Raw genomic sequence first — 21671 nt, 5'->3', positions numbered from 1 at the left:
ATTGTAGTATTGGCTGTCCGGCCATGCTGGGGGTTAAAGTATTGGCTGTCCGGCCATGCTGGGGGTTGTAGTTCTGGCTGTCCGCCCATTCTGGGGATTGTAGTATTGGCTGTCCGGCCATGCTGGGGGTTAAAGTATTGGCTGTCCGGCCATGCTGGGGGTTGTAGTTCTGGCTGTCCGCCCATGCTGGGGGTTGTAGTTCTGGCTGTCCGCCCATGCTGGGAGCTGTAGTATTGTCTGTCCGCCCATGCTGGGGGTTGTAGCTCAGGCTGTCCGCCCATTCTGGGGATTGTAGTATTGGCTGTCCGGCCATGCTGGGGGTTGTAGTATTGGCTGTCCGGCCATGCTGGGGGTTGTAGTATTGGCTGTCCGGCCATGCTGGGGGTTGTAGTATTGTCTGTCCGCCCATGCTGGGGGTTGTAGTTCTGGCTGTCCGCCCATGCTGGGGATTGTAGTATTGGCTGTCTGCCCATGCTGGGGGTTGTAGTATTGGCTGTCCGGCCATGCTGGGGGTTGTAGTATTGGCTGTCCGGCCATGCTGGGGGTTGTAGTATTGGCTGTCCGGCCATGCTGGGGGTTGTAGTATTGGCTGTCCGGCCATGCTGGGGGTTGTAGTATTAGCTGTCTGCCCATGCTGGGGGTTGTAGTTCTGGCTGTCCTGTCTTGCTGGGGGTTGTAGTTCTGGCTGTCCTGTCTTGCTGGCGGTTGTAGTTCTGGCTGTCCTGTCTTGCTGGGGGTTGTAGTTGTGGCTGTCCTGTCTTGCTGGGGGTTGTAGTCCTGGCTGTCTGGCCATGCGGGGGTTTTTACTTTTGGCTGTCCAGCCATTCTGGTGGCTTAAAGTTTTGCTACAGCTGGAGGCACCCCGGACAGAAAGCACTGGGGTATAGGGCAGTGGTCATCACTGTGACCCTCCAGCTCTTGCAAAACAAACCACAACTCCCAGCATGCCCGTTGGCTGTCCGGGCATGCTGGGATTTGTGGTTTTGCACCAGCATGTGACCCCCCCCCCCCTGCTTGGGAAACACTGACGGATATGAACACAAGGTTCTTGGGTTTTGTTTAATGGTGCAAAATAATCTGACAAAAATAAGTCTGAAGTGTTCGTATTTATTATTAGTGTTGAGCACGAATATTCGTAATGCGATTTTTTTTCCCCGCAAATATAGGCATTTTGCGATTTCAAGAATATTTAGGATACAGTGCCAAATATTTGCTGTACGGCCATGCTGGGGGTTGTAGTATTTGCTGTACGGCCATGCTGGGGGTTGTAGTATTTGCTGTACGGCCATGCTGGGGGTTGTAGTATTTGCTGTACGGCCATGCTGGGGGTTGTAGTATTGGCTGTCCGGCCATGCTGGGGGTTGTGGTTCTGGCTGTCCGCCCATGCTGGGAGCTGTAGTATTGTCTGTCCGCCCATGCTGGGGGTTGTAGTTCTGGCTGTCCGCCCATGCTGGGGGTTGTAGCTCAGGCTGTCCGCCCATTCTGGGGATTGTAGTATTGGCTGTCCGGCCATACTGGGGGTTGTAGTTCTGGCTGTCCGCCCATGCTGGGGGTTGTAGCTCAGGCTGTCCGCCCATTCTGGGGATTGTAGTATTGGCTGTCTGGCCATGCTGGGGGTTGTAGTTCTAGCTGTCCAGTCATGCTGGGGATTGTAGTTCTGGCTGTCCGCCCATGCTGGGGGTTGTAGTTCTGGCTGTCCGCCCATTCTGGGGATTGTAGTATTGGCTGTCCGGCCATGCTGGGGGTTGTAGTATTGGCTGTCCGGCCATGCTGGGGGTTGTAGTATTGGCTGTCCGGCCATGCTGGGGGTTGTAGTATTGGCTGTCCGGCCATGCTGGGGGTTGTAGTATTGGCTGTCCGGCCATGCTGGGGGTTGTAGTATTGGCTGTCCGGCCATGCTGGGGGTTGTAGTATTGGCTGTCCGGCCATGCTGGGGGTTGTAGTATTGGCTGTCCGGCCATGCTGGGGGTTGTAGTATTGGCTGTCCGCCCATGCTGGGGATTGTAGTATTGGCTGTCTGGCCATGCTGGGGGTTGTAGTATTAGCTGTCCGGCCATGCTGGGGGTTGTAGTATTAGCTGTCTGCCCATGCTGGGGGTTGTAGTTCTGGCTGTCCTGTCTTGCTGGGGGTTGTAGTTCTGGCTGTCCTGTCTTGCTGGCGGTTGTAGTTCTGGCTGTCCTGTCTTGCTGGGGGTTGTAGTTCTGGCTGTCCTGTCTTGCTGGGGGTTGTAGTCCTGGCTGTCTGGCCATGCGGGGGTTTTTACTTTTGGCTGTCCAGCCATTCTGGTGGCTTAAAGTTTTGCTACAGCTGGAGGCACCCCGGACAGAAAGCACTGGGGTATAGGGCAGTGGTCATCACTGTGACCCTCCAGCTCTTGCAAAACAAACCACAACTCCCAGCATGCCCGTTGGCTGTCCGGGCATGCTGGGATTTGTGGTTTTGCACCAGCATGTGACCCCCCCCCCCCGCTTGGGAAACACTGACGGATATGAACACAAGGTTCTTGGGTTTTGTTTAATGGTGCAAAATAATCTGACAAAAATAAGTCTGAAGTGTTCGTATTTATTATTAGTGTTGAGCACGAATATTCGTAATGCGATTTTTTTTCCCCGCAAATATAGGCATTTTGCGATTTCAAGAATATTTAGGATACAGTGCCAAATATTTGCTGTACGGCCATGCTGGGGGTTGTAGTATTTGCTGTACGGCCATGCTGGGGGTTGTAGTATTTGCTGTACGGCCATGCTGGGGGTTGTAGTATTTGCTGTACGGCCATGCTGGGGGTTGTAGTATTTGCTGTACGGCCATGCTGGGGGTTGTAGTATTAGGTGTCCGGCCATGCTGGGGGTTGTAGTATTGGCTATCCGGCCATGCTGGGGGTTGTAGTATTTGCTGTACGGCCATACTGGGGGTTGTAGTTCTGGCTGTCCGCCCACGCTGGGGGTTGTAGTTCTGGCTGACCTGTCTTGCTGGGGGTTGTAGTTCTGGCTGTCCGCCCATGCTGGGGATTGTAGTTCTGGCTGTCTGGCCATGCTGGGGGTTGTAGTTCTAGCTGTCCAGTCATGCTGGGGATTGTAGTTCTGGCTGTCCGCCCATGCTGGGGGTTGTAGTTCTGGCTGTCCGCCCATTCTGGGGATTGTAGTATTGGCTGTCCGGCCATGCTGGGGGTTGTAGTATTGGCTGTCCGGCCATGCTGGGGGTTGTAGTATTGGCTGTCCGGCCATGCTGGGGGTTGTAGTATTGGCTGTCCGGCCATGCTGGGGGTTGTAGTATTGGCTGTCCGCCCATGCTGGGGGTTGTAGTATTGGCTGTCCGGCCATGCTGGGGGTTGTAGTATTAGCTGTCCGGCCATGCTGGGGGTTGTAGTATTAGCTGTCTTCCCATGCTGGGGGTTGTAGTTCTGGCTGTCCTGTCTTGCTGGGGGTTGTAGTTCTGGCTGTCCTGTCTTGCTGGGGGTTGTAGTTCTGGCTGTCCTGTCTTGCTGGGGGTTGTAGTTCTGGCTGTCCTGTCTTGCTGGGGGTTGTAGTTCTGGCTGTCCTGTCTTGCTGGGGGTTGTAGTTCTGGCTGTCCTGTCTTGCTGGGGGTTGTAGTCCTGGCTGTCTGGCCATGCGGGGGTTTTTACTTTTGGCTGTCCAGCCATTCTGGTGGCTTAAAGTTTTGCTACAGCTGGAGGCACCCCGGACAGAAAGCACTGGGGTATAGGGCAGTGGTCATCACTGTGACCCTCCAGCTCTTGCAAAACAAACCACAACTCCCAGCATGCCCGTTGGCTGTCCGGGCATGCTGGGATTTGTGGTTTTGCACCAGCTGGTGAGCCCCCCCGCTTGGGAAACACTGATGGATATGAACACAAGGTTCTTGGGTTTTGTTTAATGGTGCAAAATAATCTGACAAAAATAAGTCTGAAGTGTTCGTATTTATTATTAGTGTTGAACACGAATATTCGTAATGCGATTTTTTTTCCCCGCAAATATAGGCATTTTGCGATTTCAAGAATATTTAGGATACAGTGCCAAATATTCATAATTTTGTATACGAAAAAAAGTGAATGAACATAGCGAATATGCGAATAGGACAAATAATCGTCAATATATTCGTGAAATATCGCAAATTCGAATATAGCCTCTGACGCTCACCACTATTTATTATTGGTTTTTAGCTTTTGTATTTTATTTATTTACATTTTTTATTTAATAAAAGATTTTTGGGGACCTGTTTTGAGACTTTTGGGGCCGCAGCTTTTGTTCTTTATAAACGCTTTCCAGGAGGTCGACACAAAACAACAAGCGCCTGCTGCTTAAAGTGTAACTCCGATCCCGCTCAGGCGGCAGGAGATCCGGATGTGTCTCCTCTGACTTCACTTCCCCAGACGACGGGGATCGGGACACAGAGGACGGGGGGTGGACAAGGAGGACGGGGGATGAGGACACGGAGGACGGGGGGAATGAGGACACGGAGGACGGGGGGAATGAGGACACGGAGGACGGGGGGGATGAGGGCACGGAGGACGGGGGATGAGGGCACAGAGGACGGGGGATGAGGGGACGGGGGATGAGGGGACGGGGGATGAGGGCACAGAGGACGGGGGATGAGGGCACGGGGGATGAGGACACGGAGGACTGGGGATGAGGGCACGGGGGACGGGGGATGAGGGCACGGAGGACAGGGGATGAGGACACGGAGGACGGGGGATGAGGACACGGAGGACGAGGGATGAGGACACGGAGAACAGGGATCGGGGGACACGGAGGAGGGGGGATGAGGGCACGGAGGGCGGGGGATGAGGGCACAGAGGGCGGGGGATGAGGGCACGGAGGGCGGGGGATGAGGGCACGGAGGGCGGGGGATGAGGACACGGAGGACGGGGGGAATGAGGGCACGGAGGACGGGGGGGATGAGGGCACGGAGGACGGGGGATGAGGGCACAGAGGACGGGGGATGAGGGGACGGGGGATGAGGGGACGGGGGATGAGGGCACAGAGGACGGGGGATGAGGGCACGGGGGATGAGGACACGGAGGACTGGGGATGAGGGCACGGGGGATGAGGGCACGGAGGACAGGGGATGAGGACACGGAGGACGGGGGATGAGGACACGGAGGACGAGGGATGAGGACACGGAGAACAGGGATCGGGGGACACGGAGGATGGGGGATGAGGACACGGAGGAGGGGGGATGAGGGCACGGAGGGCGGGGGATGAGGGCACAGAGGGCGGGGGATGAGGGCACGGAGGGCGGGGGATGAGGGCACGGAGGACGGGGGATGAGGGCACGGAGGGCGGGGGATGAGGGCACGGAGGGCGGGGGATGAGGGCACGGAGGGCGGGGGATGAGGGCACGGAGGGCGGGGGATGAGGGCACGGAGGACGGGGGATGAGGGCACGGAGGACGGGGGATGAGGGCACGGAGGATGAGGGCACGGAGGACGGGGGATGAGGGCACGGAGGACGGGGGATGGAATGGGGAATCGGGGGACACAGAGGACTGGGATCGGGGGACACGTAGGATGGGGGATGAGGACACGTAGGATGGGGGATGAGGACACTTAGGACAGAGGACTGGGATCAGGGGACACGGAGGATGAGGGCACGGAGGACGGGGGATGAGGGCACGGTGGACGGGGGATGAGGGCACGGGGATGAGGGCACGGAGGACAGGGAATGAGGGCACGGGGGATGAGGGGACGAGGGCACGGAGGAAGGGGGATGAGGGCACGGAGGACTGGGGATGAGGGCACGGGGAATGAGGGCACGGAGGACGGGGGATGAGGGCACGGAGGACGGGGATCGGGACACAGGCACCAGGACACAGGATGGGGGTCGGGACACGGAGGACAGGGGATGAGGGCACGGAGGACGGGGGATGAGGGCACGGGGGATGAGGACACGGAGGACGGGGATGAGGACATGGGGGATGAGGACGGGGATTGGGGGACACAGAGGACTGGGATCGGGGACACGGAGGATGGGGGATGAGTACACGTAGGATGGGGATGAGGACACGGGGGATGAGGGCACGGAGGACGGGGGATGAGGGGACGGGGGATGAGGGGACGGGGGATGAGGGCACGGAGGACGGGGGATGAGGGCACGGGGGATGAGGACACGGAGGACTGGGGATGAGGACACGGAGGACTGGGGATCGGGGGACGGGGGATGAGGACACGGAGGACGGGGGATGAGGACACGGAGGACGGGGGATGAGGACACGGAGGACGAGGGATGAGGACACGGAGAACAGGGATCGGGGGACACGGAGGAGGGGGGATGAGGGCACGGAGGGCGGGGGATGAGGGCACGGAGGGCGGGGGATGAGGGCACGGAGGGCGGGGGATGAGGGCACGGAGGGCGGGGGATGAGGGCACGGAGGGCGGGGGATGAGGGCACGGAGGACGGGGGATGAGGGCACGGAGGACGGGGGATGAGGGCACGGTGGACGGGGGATGAGGGCACGGAGAACGGAGGATGAGGGCACGGAGGACGGGGGATGAGGGCACGGAGGACGGGGGATGGAATGGGGAATCGGGGGACACAGAGGACTGGGATCGGGGGACACGTAGGATGGGGGATGAGGACACGTAGGATGGGGGATGAGGACACTTAGGACAGAGGAATGGGATCAGGGGACACGGAGGATGAGGGCACGGGGGATGAGGGCACGGGGATGAGGGCACGGAGGACAGGGAATGAGGGCACGGGGGATGAGGGGACGAGGGCACGGAGGAAGGGGGATGAGGGCACGGGGGATGAGGGCACGGAGGACTGGGGATGAGGGCACGGGGAATGAGGGCACGGAGGACGGGGGATGAGGGCACAGAGGGCGGGGGATGAGGGCACAGAGGGCGGGGGATGAGGGCACGGAGGGCGGGGGATGAGGACACGGAGGACGGGGGGAATGAGGGCACGGAGGACGGGGGGGATGAGGGCACGGAGGACGGGGGATGAGGGCACAGAGGACGGGGGATGAGGGGACGGGGGATGAGGGGACGGGGGATGAGGGCACAGAGGACGGGGGATGAGGGCACGGGGGATGAGGACACGGAGGACTGGGGATGAGGGCACGGGGGATGAGGGCACGGAGGACAGGGGATGAGGACACGGAGGACGGGGGATGAGGACACGGAGGACGAGGGATGAGGACACGGAGAACAGGGATCGGGGGACACGGAGGATGGGGGATGAGGACACGGAGGAGGGGGGATGAGGGCACGGAGGGCGGGGGATGAGGGCACAGAGGGCGGGGGATGAGGGCACGGAGGGCGGGGGATGAGGGCACGGAGGGCGGGGGATGAGGGCACGGAGGGCGGGGGATGAGGGCACGGAGGGCGGGGGATGAGGGCACGGAGGGCGGGGGATGAGGGCACGGAGGGCGGGGGATGAGGGCACGGAGGACGGGGGATGAGGGCACGGAGGACGGGGGATGAGGGCACGGAGGACGGGGGATGAGGGCACGGAGGATGAGGGCACGGAGGACGGGGGATGAGGGCACGGAGGACGGGGGATGGAATGGGGAATCGGGGGACACAGAGGACTGGGATCGGGGGACACGTAGGATGGGGGATGAGGACACGTAGGATGGGGGATGAGGACACTTAGGACAGAGGACTGGGATCAGGGGACACGGAGGATGAGGGCACGGAGGACGGGGGATGAGGGCACGGTGGACGGGGGATGAGGGCACGGGGATGAGGGCACGGAGGACAGGGAATGAGGGCACGGGGGATGAGGGGACGAGGGCACGGAGGAAGGGGGATGAGGGCACGGAGGACTGGGGATGAGGGCACGGGGAATGAGGGCACGGAGGACGGGGGATGAGGGCACGGAGGACGGGGATCGGGACACAGGCACCAGGACACAGGATGGGGGTCGGGACACGGAGGACAGGGGATGAGGGCACGGAGGACGGGGGATGAGGGCACGGGGGATGAGGACACGGAGGACGGGGATGAGGACATGGGGGATGAGGACGGGGATTGGAGGACACAGAGGACTGGGATCGGGGACACGGAGGATGGGGGATGAGTACACGTAGGATGGGGATGAGGACACGGGGGATGAGGGCACGGAGGACGGGGGATGAGGGGACGGGGGATGAGGGCACGGAGGACGGGGGATGAGGGCACGGGGGATGAGGACACGGAGGACTGGGGATGAGGACACGGAGGACTGGGGATCGGGGGACGGGGGATGAGGACACGGAGGACGGGGGATGAGGACACGGAGGACGAGGGATGAGGACACGGAGAACAGGGATCGGGGGACACGGAGGAGGGGGGATGAGGGCACGGAGGGCGGGGGATGAGGGCACGGAGGGCGGGGGATGAGGGCACGGAGGGCGGGGGATGAGGGCACGGAGGGCGGGGGATGAGGGCACGGAGGGCGGGGGATGAGGGCACGGAGGGCGGGGGATGAGGGCACGGAGGACGGGGGATGAGGGCACGGAGGACGGGGGATGAGGGCACGGTGGACGGGGGATGAGGGCACGGAGAACGGAGGATGAGGGCACGGAGGACGGGGGATGAGGGCACGGAGGACGGGGGATGGAATGGGGAATCGGGGGACACAGAGGACTGGGATCGGGGGACACGTAGGATGGGGGATGAGGACACGTAGGATGGGGGATGAGGACACTTAGGACAGAGGAATGGGATCAGGGGACACGGAGGATGAGGGCACGGGGGATGAGGGCACGGGGATGAGGGCACGGAGGACAGGGAATGAGGGCACGGGGGATGAGGGGACGAGGGCACGGAGGAAGGGGGATGAGGGCACGGGGGATGAGGGCACGGAGGACTGGGGATGAGGGCACGGGGAATGAGGGCACGGAGGACGGGGGATGAGGGCACGGAGGACGGGGATCGGGACACAGGCACCAGGACACAGGATGGGGGTCGGGACACGGAGGACAGGGGATGAGGGCACGGAGGACGGGGGATGAGGGCACGGGGGATGAGGACACGGAGGACGGGGATGAGGACATGGGGGATGAGGACGGGGATTGGGGGACACAGAGGACTGGGATCGGGGACACGGAGGACGGGGGATGAGTACACGTAGGATGGGGATGAGGACACGGGGGATGAGGGCACGGAGGACGGGGGATGAGGGGACGGGGGATGAGGGGACGGGGGATGAGGGCACGGAGGACGGGGGATGAGGGCACGGGGGATGAGGGCACGGGGGATGAGGGCACGGGGGATGAGGGCACGGGGGATGAGGGCACGGAGGACGGGGGATGAGGGCACGGAGGACGGGGGATGAGGGCACGGAGGACGGGGGATGAGGGCACGGAGGACGAGGGATGAGGGCACGGAGGACGGGGGATCGGGACACAGGCATCAGGACACAGGATGTGGATCGGGACACGGAGGACAGGGATCGGGACACGGAGGACAGAGATCGGGGAACGGAGGACGGGCATCAGGGCACGTAGGACGGGCATCAGGGCACGTAGGACAGGGATCAGGGCACGTAGGACGGGGATCAGTGCACGTAGGACGGGGATCAGGGCACGTAGGATGGGGATCAGGGCACTGAGGACGGTGATGAGGGCACGGAGGACGGGGATCATGGCACGGAGGACGGGGATCATGGCACGGAGGACGGGGATCAGGACATAGACTGGAGGGATCAAGGACGAGGAGGCAAGGATCAGGGCACTGAGGACAAGGATTAGGACACGGACCGGAGGGATGAAGGCACAGACGACGGGGATCAGGGCACTGAGGATGGGGATCAGGACATGGACCAGAGGGATCAGGACACTGAGGACAGGGATCAGGGCACTGAGGATGGGGATCATGGCACTGAGGACGAGAGATGAGGGCACTGAGGACGAGAGATGAGGGCACTGAGGACGAGAGATGAGGGCACTGAGGACGAGAGATGAGGGCACGGAGGACGAGGGATGAGGGCACTGAGGACGGGGATCATGGCACTGAGGACGGGGATCATGGCACTGAGGACGAGAGATGAGGGCACTGAGGACGAGAGATGAGGGCACTGAGGACGAGAGATGAGGGCACTGAGGACGAGGGATGAGGGCACTGAGGACGAGAGATGAGGGCACTGAGGACGAGAGATGAGGGCACGGAGGACGAGGGATGAGGGCACTGAGGACGAGAGATGAGGGCACTGAGGACGAGAGATGAGGGCACTGAGGACGAGAGATGAGGGCACTGAGGACGAGAGATGAGGGCACTGAGGACGAGAGATGAGGGCACTGAGGACGAGAGATGAGGGCACTGAGGACGAGAGATGAGGGCACTGAGGACGAGAGATGAGGGCACGGAGGACGGGGATCATGGCACTGAGGACGGGGATCATGGCACTGAGGACGGGGATCATGGCACTGAGGACGGGGATCATGGCACTGAGGACGGGGATCATGGCACTGAGGACGAGAGATGAGGGCACTGAGGACGAGAGATGAGGGCACTGAGGACGAGAGATGAGGGCACTGAGGACGAGGGATGAGGGCACTGAGGACGAGAGATGAGGGCACTGAGGACGAGAGATGAGGGCACTGAGGACGAGAGATGAGGGCACGGAGGACGAGAGATGAGGGCACGGAGGACGAGGGATGAGGGCACTGAGGACGGGGATCATGGCACTGAGGACGGGGATCATGGCACTGAGGACGAGAGATGAGGGCACTGAGGACGAGAGATGAGGGCACTGAGGACGAGGGATGAGGGCACTGAGGACGAGGGATGAGGGCACTGAGGACGGGGATCATGGCACTGAGGACGGGGATCATGGCACTGAGGACGGGGATCATGGCACTGAGGACGGGGATCATGGCACTGAGGACGGGGATCATGGCACTGAGGACGGGGATCATGGCACTGAGGACGGGGATCATGGCACTGAGGACGGGGATCATGGCACTGAGGACGGGGATCATGGCACTGAGGACGGGGATCATGGCACTGAGGACGGGGATCATGGCACGGAGGACGAGGATCATGGCACGGAGGACGGGGATCATGGCACGGAGGACGGGGATCATGGCACGGAGGACGGGGATCATGGCACGGAGGACGGGGATCATGGCACGGAGGACGGGGATCATGGCACGGAGGACGGGGATCAGGGCACGGAGGACGGGGATCAGGGCACGGAGGACGGGGATCATGGCACGGAGGACGGGGATTATGGCACGTAGGAAGGGGATCAGGGCACGGAGGGTGGGGATCAGGACACAGACTGGAGGGATAAAGGCAGAGAAGACAAGGATCAGGGCACTGAGGACAAGGATTAGGACACGGACCGGAGGGATCAAGGCACAGACGACAAGGATCAGGACATGGACCAGGGGGATCAGGGCACTGAGGACGGGGATCAGGACACAGGATGGTGATCAGGGCACCGAGGACAGGGATCAGGACACAGGATGGTGATCAGGGCACTGAGGACGGGGATCAGGACACGGACCAGCGGGATCAGGGCACTGAGGACGGGGATCAGGGCACTGAGGACAGGGATCAGGACACAGGATGGTGATCAGGGCACCGAGGACGGGGATCAGGGCACTGAGGATGGTGATCAGGGCACTGAGGACGGGGATCAGGGCACTGAGGACAATGATCAGGACACAGGATGGTGATCAGGGCACCGAGGACAGGGATCAGGACACAGGATGGTGATCAGGGCACTGAGGACAGGGATCAGGACACAGGATGGTGATCAGGGCACCGAGGACAGGGATCAGGACACAGGATGGTGATCAGGGCACCGAGGACAGGGATCAGGACACAGGATGGTGATCAGGGCACTGAGGACAGGGATCAGGACACAGGATGGTGATCAGGGCACTGAGGACAGGGATCAGGACACAGGATGGTGATCAGGGCACTGAGGACGGGGATCAGGACACGGACCAGCGGGATCAGGGCACTGAGGACGGGGATCAGGGCACTGAGGACAGGGATCAGGACACAGGATGGTGATCAGGGCACCGAGGACGGGGATCAGGACACAGGATGGTGATCAGGGCACTGAGGACAATGATCAGGACACAGGATGGTGATCAGGGCACCGAGGACAGGGATCAGGACACAGGATGGTGATCAGGGCACTGAGGACAGGGATCAGGACACAGGATGGTGATCAGGGCACCGAGGACAGGGATCAGGACACAGGATGGTGATCAGGGCACCGAGGACAGGGATCAGGACACAGGATGGTGATCAGGGCACTGAGGACAGGGATCAGGACACGCAGCATGGGGATCTGGACACGGAGCACGGGGATCAGGACACGGAGCTCGGGGATCTGGACACGGAGCATGGGGATCTGGACACGGAGCACGGGGATCAGGACACGGAGCACGGGGATCAGGACACGGAGCACGGGGATCAGGACACGCAGCACGGGGATCAGGACACGCAGCACGGGGATCAGGACGCATGAATCAGAGCACGGACCGGAGGGATCAGGACACGGACCTGGCGTCCAATTCTATGACAAATCTGTGTCCTGATCCTCGTGGTCTGGGGCTGTGACATTGCAGGAGTTTAAAACAGATCTTGTGCCGCCGTTGCATGCTGGGTATTATTAAAGGGGGGAGTCGGTCCGACCTTCTTGCCCGAAGGGCTAAATGTATAAAAAATTCACCTGCCAGGGGCCCAGAACTACATGTCCCAGGGGTCGGGCTATAGCAGCACAGGGATGTGGAAAACCTATCTCTTATCTTCTGTTTTCTGATAATGTACACTTACCACCTGTCCTAGTTCCTCAGTTATTGTACGGTATTATTATACAGTATAGTACAGTATTTATCTTTGTTATTGTACAGTATTATTATACAGTATAGTACCATATGTATCTTTCAGTTATTGTACGGTATTATTATACAGTATAGTACCGTATTTATCTTTCAGTTATTGTACGGTATTATTATACAGTATAGTACCGTATTTATCTTTCAGTTATTGTACGGTATTATTATACAGTATAGTACAGTATTTATCTTTCAGTTATTGTACGGTATTATTATACAGTATAGTACAGTATTTATCTTTCAGTTATTGTACGGTATTATTATCCAGTATAGTACAGTATTTATCTTTCAGTTATTGTACGGTATTATTATACAGTATAGTACCGTATTTATCTTTCAGTTATTGTACGGTATTATTATACAGTATAGTACCGTATTTATCTTTCAGTTATTGTACGGTATTATTATCCAGTATAGTACTGTATTTATCTTTCAGTTATTGTACGGTATTATTATCCAGTATAGTACAGTATTTATCTTTCAGTTATTGCACAGTATTATTATCCAGTATAGTACTGTATTTATCTTTCAGTTATTGTACAGTATTATTATCCAGTATAGTACTGTATTTATCTTTCAGTTATTGTACGGTATTATTATCCAGTATAGTACCGTATTTATCTTTCAGTTATTGTACAGTATTATTATACAGTATAGTACCATATGTATCTTTCAGTTATTGTACAGTATTATTATACAGTATAGTACCGTATTTATCTTTCAGTTATTGTACGGTATTATTATACAGTATAGTACCATATGTATCTTTCAGTTATTGTACAGTATTATTATACAGTATAGTACCGTATTTATCTTTCAGTTATTGTACGGTATTATTATACAGTATAGTACTGTATTTATCTTTCAGTTATTGTACGGTATTATTATACAGTATAGTACAGTATTTATCTTTCAGTTATTGTACAGTATTATACAGTATAGTACAGTATTTATCTTTCAGTTATTGTACAGTATTATACAGTATAGTACCGTATTTATCTTTCAGTTATTGTACGGTATTATTATCCAGTATAGTACCGTATTTATCTTTCAGTTATTGTACGGTATTATTATACAGTATAGTACAGTATTTATCTTTCAGTTATTGTACAGTATTATTATACAGTATAGTACAGTATTTATCTTTGTTATTGTACAGTATTATTATACAGTATAGTACCATATGTATCTTTCAGTTATTGTACGGTATTATTATACAGTATAGTACCGTATTTATCTTTCAGTTATTGTACGGTATTATTATACAGTATAATACCGTATTTATCTTTCAGTTATTGTACGGTATTATTATACAGTATAGTACTGTATTTATCTTTCAGTTATTGTACGGTATTATTATCCAGTATAGTACAGTATTTATCTTTCAGTTATTGCACAGTATTATTATCCAGTATAGTACTGTATTTATCTTTCAGTTATTGTACGGTATTATTATCCAGTATAGTACAGTATTTATCTTTCAGTTATTGTACAGTATTATTATCCAGTATAGTACTGTATTTATCTTTCAGTTATTGTACAGTATTATTATACAGTATAGTACCATATGTATCTTTCAGTTATTGTACAGTATTATTATACAGTATAGTACAGTATTTATCTTTGTTATTGTACAGTATTATTATACAGTATAGTACCATATGTATCTTTCAGTTATTGTACAGTATTATTATACAGTATAGTACCGTATTTATCTTTCAGTTATTGTACGGTATTATTATCCAGTATAGTACTGTATTTATCTTTCAGTTATTGTACAGTATTATTATACAGTATAGTACAGTATTTATCTTTCAGTTATTGTACAGTATTATACAGTATAGTACAGTATTTATCTTTCAGTTATTGTACAGTATTATACAGTATAGTACCGTATTTATCTTTCAGTTATTGTACGGTATTATTATCCAGTATAGTACCGTATTTATCTTTCAGTTATTGTACGGTATTATTATCCAGTATAGTACTGTATTTATCTTTCAGTTATTGTACGGTATTATTATCCAGTATAGTACCGTATTTATCTTTCAGTTATCGTACAGTATTATTATCCAGTATAGTACCGTATTTATCTTTGTTATTGTACAGTATTATTATACAGTATAGTACAGTATTTATCTTTCAGTTATTGTACAGTATTATACAGTATAGTACAGTATTTATCTTTCAGTTATTGTACGGTATTATTATACAGTATAGTACAGTATTTATCTTTCAGTTATTGTACAGTATTATACAGTATAGTACAGTATTTATCTTTCAGTTATTGTATGGTATTATTATACAGTATAGTACTGTATTTATCTTTCAGTTATTGTACGGTATTATTATCCAGTATAGTACCGTATTTATCTTTCAGTTATTGTACGGTATTATCATACAGTATAGTACCATATGTACTATACTGTACATTGTACTGTATTTATCTTTGTTATTGTACAGTATTATTATCCAGTATTGTACCATATGTATCTTTCAGTTATTGTACAGTATTATTATACAGTATAGTACCGTATTTATCTTTCAGTTATTGTACAGTATTATTATACAGTATAGTACTGTATTTATCTTTGTTATTGCACGGTATTATACAGTATAGTACCGTATTTATCTTTCAGTTATTGTACGGTATTATTATCCAGTATAGTACCGTATTTATCTTTCAGTTATTGTACGGTATTATTATCCAGTATAGTACAGTATTTATCTTTCAGTTATTGTACAGTATTATTATACAGTATAGTACCGTATTTATCTTTCAGTTATTGTACAGTATTATTATACAGTATAGTACCGTATTTATCTTTCAGTTATTGTACAGTATTATTATACAGTATAGTACTGTATTTATCTTTGTTATTGCACGGTATTATACAGTATAGTACCGTATTTATCTTTCAGTTATTGTACGGTATTATTATCCAGTATAGTACCGTATTTATCTTTCAGTTATTGTACGGTATTATTATCCAGTATAGTACTGTATTTATCTTTCAGTTATTGTACAGTATTATTATACAGTATAGTACAGTATTTATCTTTCAGTTATTGTACAATATTATACAGTATAGTACCGTATTTATCTTTCAGTTTTTGTACAGTATTATTATCCAGTATAGTACCGTATTTATCTTTCAGTTATTGTACAGTATTATACAGTTTAGTACCGTATTTATCTTTCAGTTATTGTACAGTATTATACAGTATAGTACAGTATTTATCTTTCAGTTATTGTACGGTATTATTATACAGTATAGTACTGTATTTATCTTTCAGTTATTGCACGGTATTATACAGTATAGTACCGTATTTATCTTTCAGTTATTGTACGGTATTATTATACAGTATAGTACTGTATTTATCTTTCAGTTATTGTACGGTATTATTGTCCAGTATAGTACCGTATTTATCTTTCAGTTATTGTACGGTATTATTATCCAGTATAGTACCGTATTTATCTTTCAGCTATTGTACAGTATTATTATCCAGTATAGTACCGTATTTATCTTTCAGTTATTGTATGGTATTATTATACAGTATAGTACCGTATTTATCTTTCAGTTATTGTACGGCATTATTATCCAGTATAGTACCGTATTTATCTTTCAGTTATTGTACGGTATTATTATCCAGTATAGTACTGTATTTATCTTTCAGTTATTCTACAGTATTATACAGTATAGTACAGTATTTATCTTTCAGTTATTGTACGGTATTATTATACAGTATATAACTGTATTTATCTTTCAGTTATTGTACGGTATTATTATACAGTATAGTACCGTATTTTTCTTTCAGTTATTGTACAGTATTATTATACAGTATAGTACAGTATTTATCTTTCAGTTATTGTGCGGTATTATTATCCAATATTGTACTGTATTTATCTTTCAGTTATTGTACAGTATTATTATCCAGTATTGTACTGTATTTGTCTTTCAGTTATTGTAAGGTATTATTATACAGTATGGTACTGTATTTATCTTACAGTTATTGCACGGTATTATACAGTATAGTACCTTATTTATCTTTCAGTTATTGTACGGTATTATTATACAGTATAGTACCGTATTTATCTTTCAGTTATTGTACAGTATTATACAGTTTAGTACCGTATTTATCTTTCAGTTATTATACGGTATTATTCAGTTATTGGACAATATTATCATTCATTAATTGTAAGGTATTATTATACAGTTAATACCGTCCAATACCTGAATAATAATACTGTACTATAACTGTATAATACTGTTCAATTCCTGAATGTCAATAATACCGTCCTATACCTGAATAATAATAATATGGTCCAATACCTGAATGTTAATAATACTGTCCAAAACCTGAATAATAATCCGGTACTATAACTGTATAATACTGTCCAATAACTGAATAATAATATTGTCCAATACCTGAATAATAATACGGTACTATAACTGTATAATACTGTCCAATAACTGAATGATAATATTGTTCAATACCTGAATAATAATATGGTACTATAACTGTATAATACCATCCAATAACTGAATAATAATAATATTGTCCAATACCTGAATAATAATACGGTACTAAAACTGTATAATATCGTCCAATAACTGAATAATAATATTGTCCAATCCCTGAATAATAATACGGTACTATAACTGTATAATACCATCCAATAACTGAATGATAATATTGTCCAATACCTGAATAATAATACGGTACTATAACTGTATAATACCGTCCAATACCTGAATAATAATACGGTACTATAACTGTATAATATCGTCCAATAACTGAATAATAATATTGTCCAATCCCTGAATAATAATATGGTACTATAACTGTATAATACCGTCCAATAACTGAATAATAATTTCGTCCAATACCTGAATAATAATACGGTACTATATTATTAAGGTATTGGACAGTACTATTAACATTCAGGTATTGGATGGTATTATTATCATTCAGGTATTGGATGGTATTATTATCATTCAGGTATTGGAGCTTATTATTATCATTCAGGTATTGTACGGTATTATTACCATTCAGGTATTGGACGGTATTATTAGCATTCAGGTATTGGACGGTATTATTAGCATTCAGGTATTGGACGGTATTATTAGCATTCAGGTATTGGACGGTATTATTAGCATTCAGGTATTGGACGGTATTATTAGCATTCAGGTATTGGACGGTATTATTAGCATTCAGGTATTGGACGGTATTATTAGCATTCAGGTATTGGACGGTATTATTAGCATTCAGGTATTGGACGGTATTATTAGCATTCAGGTATTGAACGGTATTATTAGCATTCAGGTATTGGACGGAATTATCATTCAGGTATTGGACGGTATCGTTATTATTCATGTATTGGACGGTATTGTTATTATTCAGGTATTGGACGGTATTGTTATTATTCAGATATTGGACGGTATTGTTATTATTCAGATATTGGATGGTATTATTAGCATTCAGGTATTGGACGGTATTATTAGCATTCAGGTATAGGATGGTATTATTGGCATTCAGGTATTGAGCGGTATTATACAGTTATAGTACAGTATTATTATTAAGGTATTGGACGGTATTATTAACATTCAGGTATTGGACGGTATTAGAGATGAGCGAACTTACAGTAAATTCGATTAGTCACGAACTTCTCGGCTCGGCAGTTGATGACTTATCCTCCGTAAATTAGTTCAGCTTTCAGGTGTTCCGGTGGGCTGGAAAAGGTGGGTACAGTCCTAGGAAAGAGTCTCCTAGGACTGTATCCACCTTTTCCAGCCAACGGGAGCACCTGAAAGCTGAACTCATTTATGCAGGATAAGTCATCAACTGCCGAGCCAAGAAGTTCGTGACGAATCGAATTTACTGTAAGTTCGCTCATCTCTAGACGGTATTATTAACATTCAGGTATTGGACGGTATTATTAACTTTCAGGTATTGGACGGTATTATTAACTTTCAGGTATTGGACGGTATTATTATCATTCAGGTATTGGACGGTATTATTATCATTCAGGTATTGGACGGTATTATTGGCATTCAGGTATTGGACGGTATTATTGGAATTCAGGTATTGGACGGTATTATTGGCATTCAGGTATTCGACGGTATTATTGGCATTCAGGTATTGGACGGTATTATTAGCATTCAGGTATTGGACGGTATTATTAGCATTCAAGTATTGGACGGTATTATTATTATTGAGGTATTGGACGGTATTATTAGCATTCAGGTATTGGACGGTATTATTATTATTGAGGTATTGGACGGTATTATTAGCATTCAGGTATTGGACGTTATTATTATTATTCAGGTGTTGGACGGTATTATTAGCATTCAGGTATAGGACGGTATTATTGGCTTTCAGGTATTGAGCGGTATTATACAGTTATAGTACAGTATTATTATTCAGGTAATGGACGGTATTATTAAGCTATTGGACGGTATTATTAACATTCAGGTAAGGGACGGTATTAAAACTCAGGTATTGGACGGTTTGATTATCATTCAGGCATTGGACGGTTTCATCATCATTCAGGTATTGGACGGTATTATTAGCATTCAGGTATTGGACCTTATTATTATCATTCAGGTATTGGACGGTATTATTATCATTCAGGTATTGGACGGAATTATCATTCAGGTATTGGACGGTATTATTATCATTCAGGTATTGGACGGCATTATTAACATTCGGGTATTGGACGGTATTATTAGCATTCAGGTATTGGACGGTATTATTAGCATTCAGGTATTTGACGGTATTATTAGCATTCAGGTATTGGACGGTATTATTAGCATTCAGGTATTGGACGGTATTATTAGCATTCAGGTATTGGATGGTATGATAAGCATTCAGGCGTTGGACAGTACAGTTGGTGAGCAATAAGTCACCAATAATTACCAATAGTTTATCATTGATTTTCTTTGTCACACTTGCTGGTTATTAGCATTGACTGAATTAGCAGTAAACGCGGCCGATCCTGGCGGCTCAAGCAGTGATTACTTTAGTCTGCTAATTAAATTAAGTTAATTCTGCTTTCAAAGTGTTAACGATTGCCTGGAAAACTCCATGAGGACAGTTATAGGTCTTCCAGGACTGTATTCATCTTCCCCAGACGTGTTTCGGGTCTTAGCAAACACTTAGTCATGAAATTTTGCTATGACTAATGGTCGCTAAGACCCGAAACACGTCGGTATCTGACTCAGAATCTGCTATCCATGGGGGATATTTATGACTTATCACAGAATGTACTAAAAATCATCATCATTTATGTGGGTCCCCACACCTGGGATCCAGCCAACCCATATTGGGAGGGGTGACGTCATGGTCACACCCCCTAGTGATGTCACACCACACCCCCTCCATTCATGTCTACGTTAAGGGGCGTGACGGCTGTCACGCCCCCTCCCATAGACATGAATGGAGGGGGCATGACGTGTCGTGAATAGGGGGCATGGCCATGAGATCACATCCCCGTCTGGGAGGCAGCACCCGGCATAGAATGCCAGGGGCTGCACCGAGATCGCGGGGGTCCCCAACGGCGGGACCCCTGCGATCAGACATCTTATCCCCTATCCTTTGGATAAGGGATAAGATGTATTAAGCTGAAATACCACTTTACCAAATGGCCAAGAAGAGACGTGTCCATGTTGGGATCCCCCTTTACTCCATGTGGTGAAGGCTCTGAGAAGCTGTTTCTCTCAATGCAAAAGTCAAGTTGTGTATCTCACAGATAATGTGGCCCCTGTATGATTTAGAGCCCCTCCTCTAGGGTCCTCCAACTGATCCAGTTTTCTTCTTCACCAGACGCTTCTTCTCCTGAATGACCTTCTAAGGATGGATCCAGACAGGAAAGAGATCTCTAGAAGACTATTACGCATCACCCTGGAGATCATCCGCCTGCTGACCGGAGAGGTGACTCCTCTAGATTTCTATCATCTTTATTGGATTATTCTACAAGTCAGTAACATAGGGAAGAGAAGACATGATAGGAAGGATCAGCCCCAATATGGGCAGTTACCATGGGAACCAATGGGCCAATAGGAATGTTATAGGAAGGATCAGCCCCAATATGGGCAGTTACCATGGGAACCAATGGGCCAATAGGAATGTTATAGGAAGGATTGGCCCCAATATGGGCAGTTACCATGGGAACCAATCGGCCAATAGGAATGTTATAGGAGCAATAGAGGAGGATTCTTTACTGTAAGAGCAGTGAGACTATGGGGTTCTCCTCCAGAAGAAGGTGTCATGGGGAAATACAAGAGATCAGGAGGGGCCCGATGACTTTCTTCAGTGTAATAATATCACAGGTTATAGTCATAGATTCTGGAGATGGTCGGTGATCCCGGGATTTATACTGATCACCAGATTTGTGTCTCTCTCCATACACAGGATTATACCATAGTGAGGAAGACATCGGGGGAGTCCGGAGGATGGAGCAGGGGCCCGAACCCCATCACAGACCCTCCACCTCACTCCATGATACATGAGAGGAACAATAAGAAGATCCTAGAACTCATCAACAAGATGATGGAGCTGCTGACTGGAGAGGTGACACTGCTGGACATTATACAGTAATGGAGGGGTCTGGTGATGATTAGATAGGTGACCCTGCTGGGACATTATACAGTAATGGAGGGGTCTGGTGATGACTGGAGAGGTGACACTGCTGGGACATTATACAGTAATGGAGGGTCTGGTGATGATTAGAGGTGACACTGCTGGGACATTATACAGTAATGGAGGGGTCTGGTGATGACTGGAGAGGTGACACTGCTGGGACATTATACAGTAATGGAGGGGTCTGGTGATGACTGGAGAGGTGACACTGCTGGGATATTATACAGTAATGGAGGGGTCTGGTG

General features: G+C 49.7%; 1 protein-coding gene across 4 annotated transcripts in view; it reads left to right on the top strand.

Annotated features, from left to right (window-relative positions):
• The window catches only part of LOC130299484 (zinc finger protein 892-like), a 68062-nt gene that overhangs the window by 758 nt on the left and 45633 nt on the right, over positions 1-21671 (top strand). For 2 of the 4 annotated variants that reach the window (XM_056551464.1, XM_056551467.1), the window contains exons 1-2: positions 20942-21116; positions 21199-21357. In XM_056551464.1, coding sequence (XP_056407439.1) covers positions 21027-21116; positions 21199-21357 — 249 coding nt within the window. In that variant the 5' untranslated portion in view covers positions 20942-21026. Of the gene's footprint in view, positions 1-20610; positions 20719-20941; positions 21117-21198; positions 21358-21671 lie in introns of those variants that run through there. The other 2 variants (XM_056551465.1, XM_056551466.1) reach the window with 2 other exon arrangements.

This window comes from Hyla sarda, chromosome 1 (genome assembly GCF_029499605.1).
Source record: "Hyla sarda isolate aHylSar1 chromosome 1, aHylSar1.hap1, whole genome shotgun sequence".
In the NCBI taxonomy this organism is placed as follows: Eukaryota; Metazoa; Chordata; class Amphibia; order Anura; family Hylidae; genus Hyla; species Hyla sarda.
The sequence above is the reverse complement of the archived record's forward strand: the minus strand, read 5'-3'. Positions and strand labels throughout refer to the sequence as shown.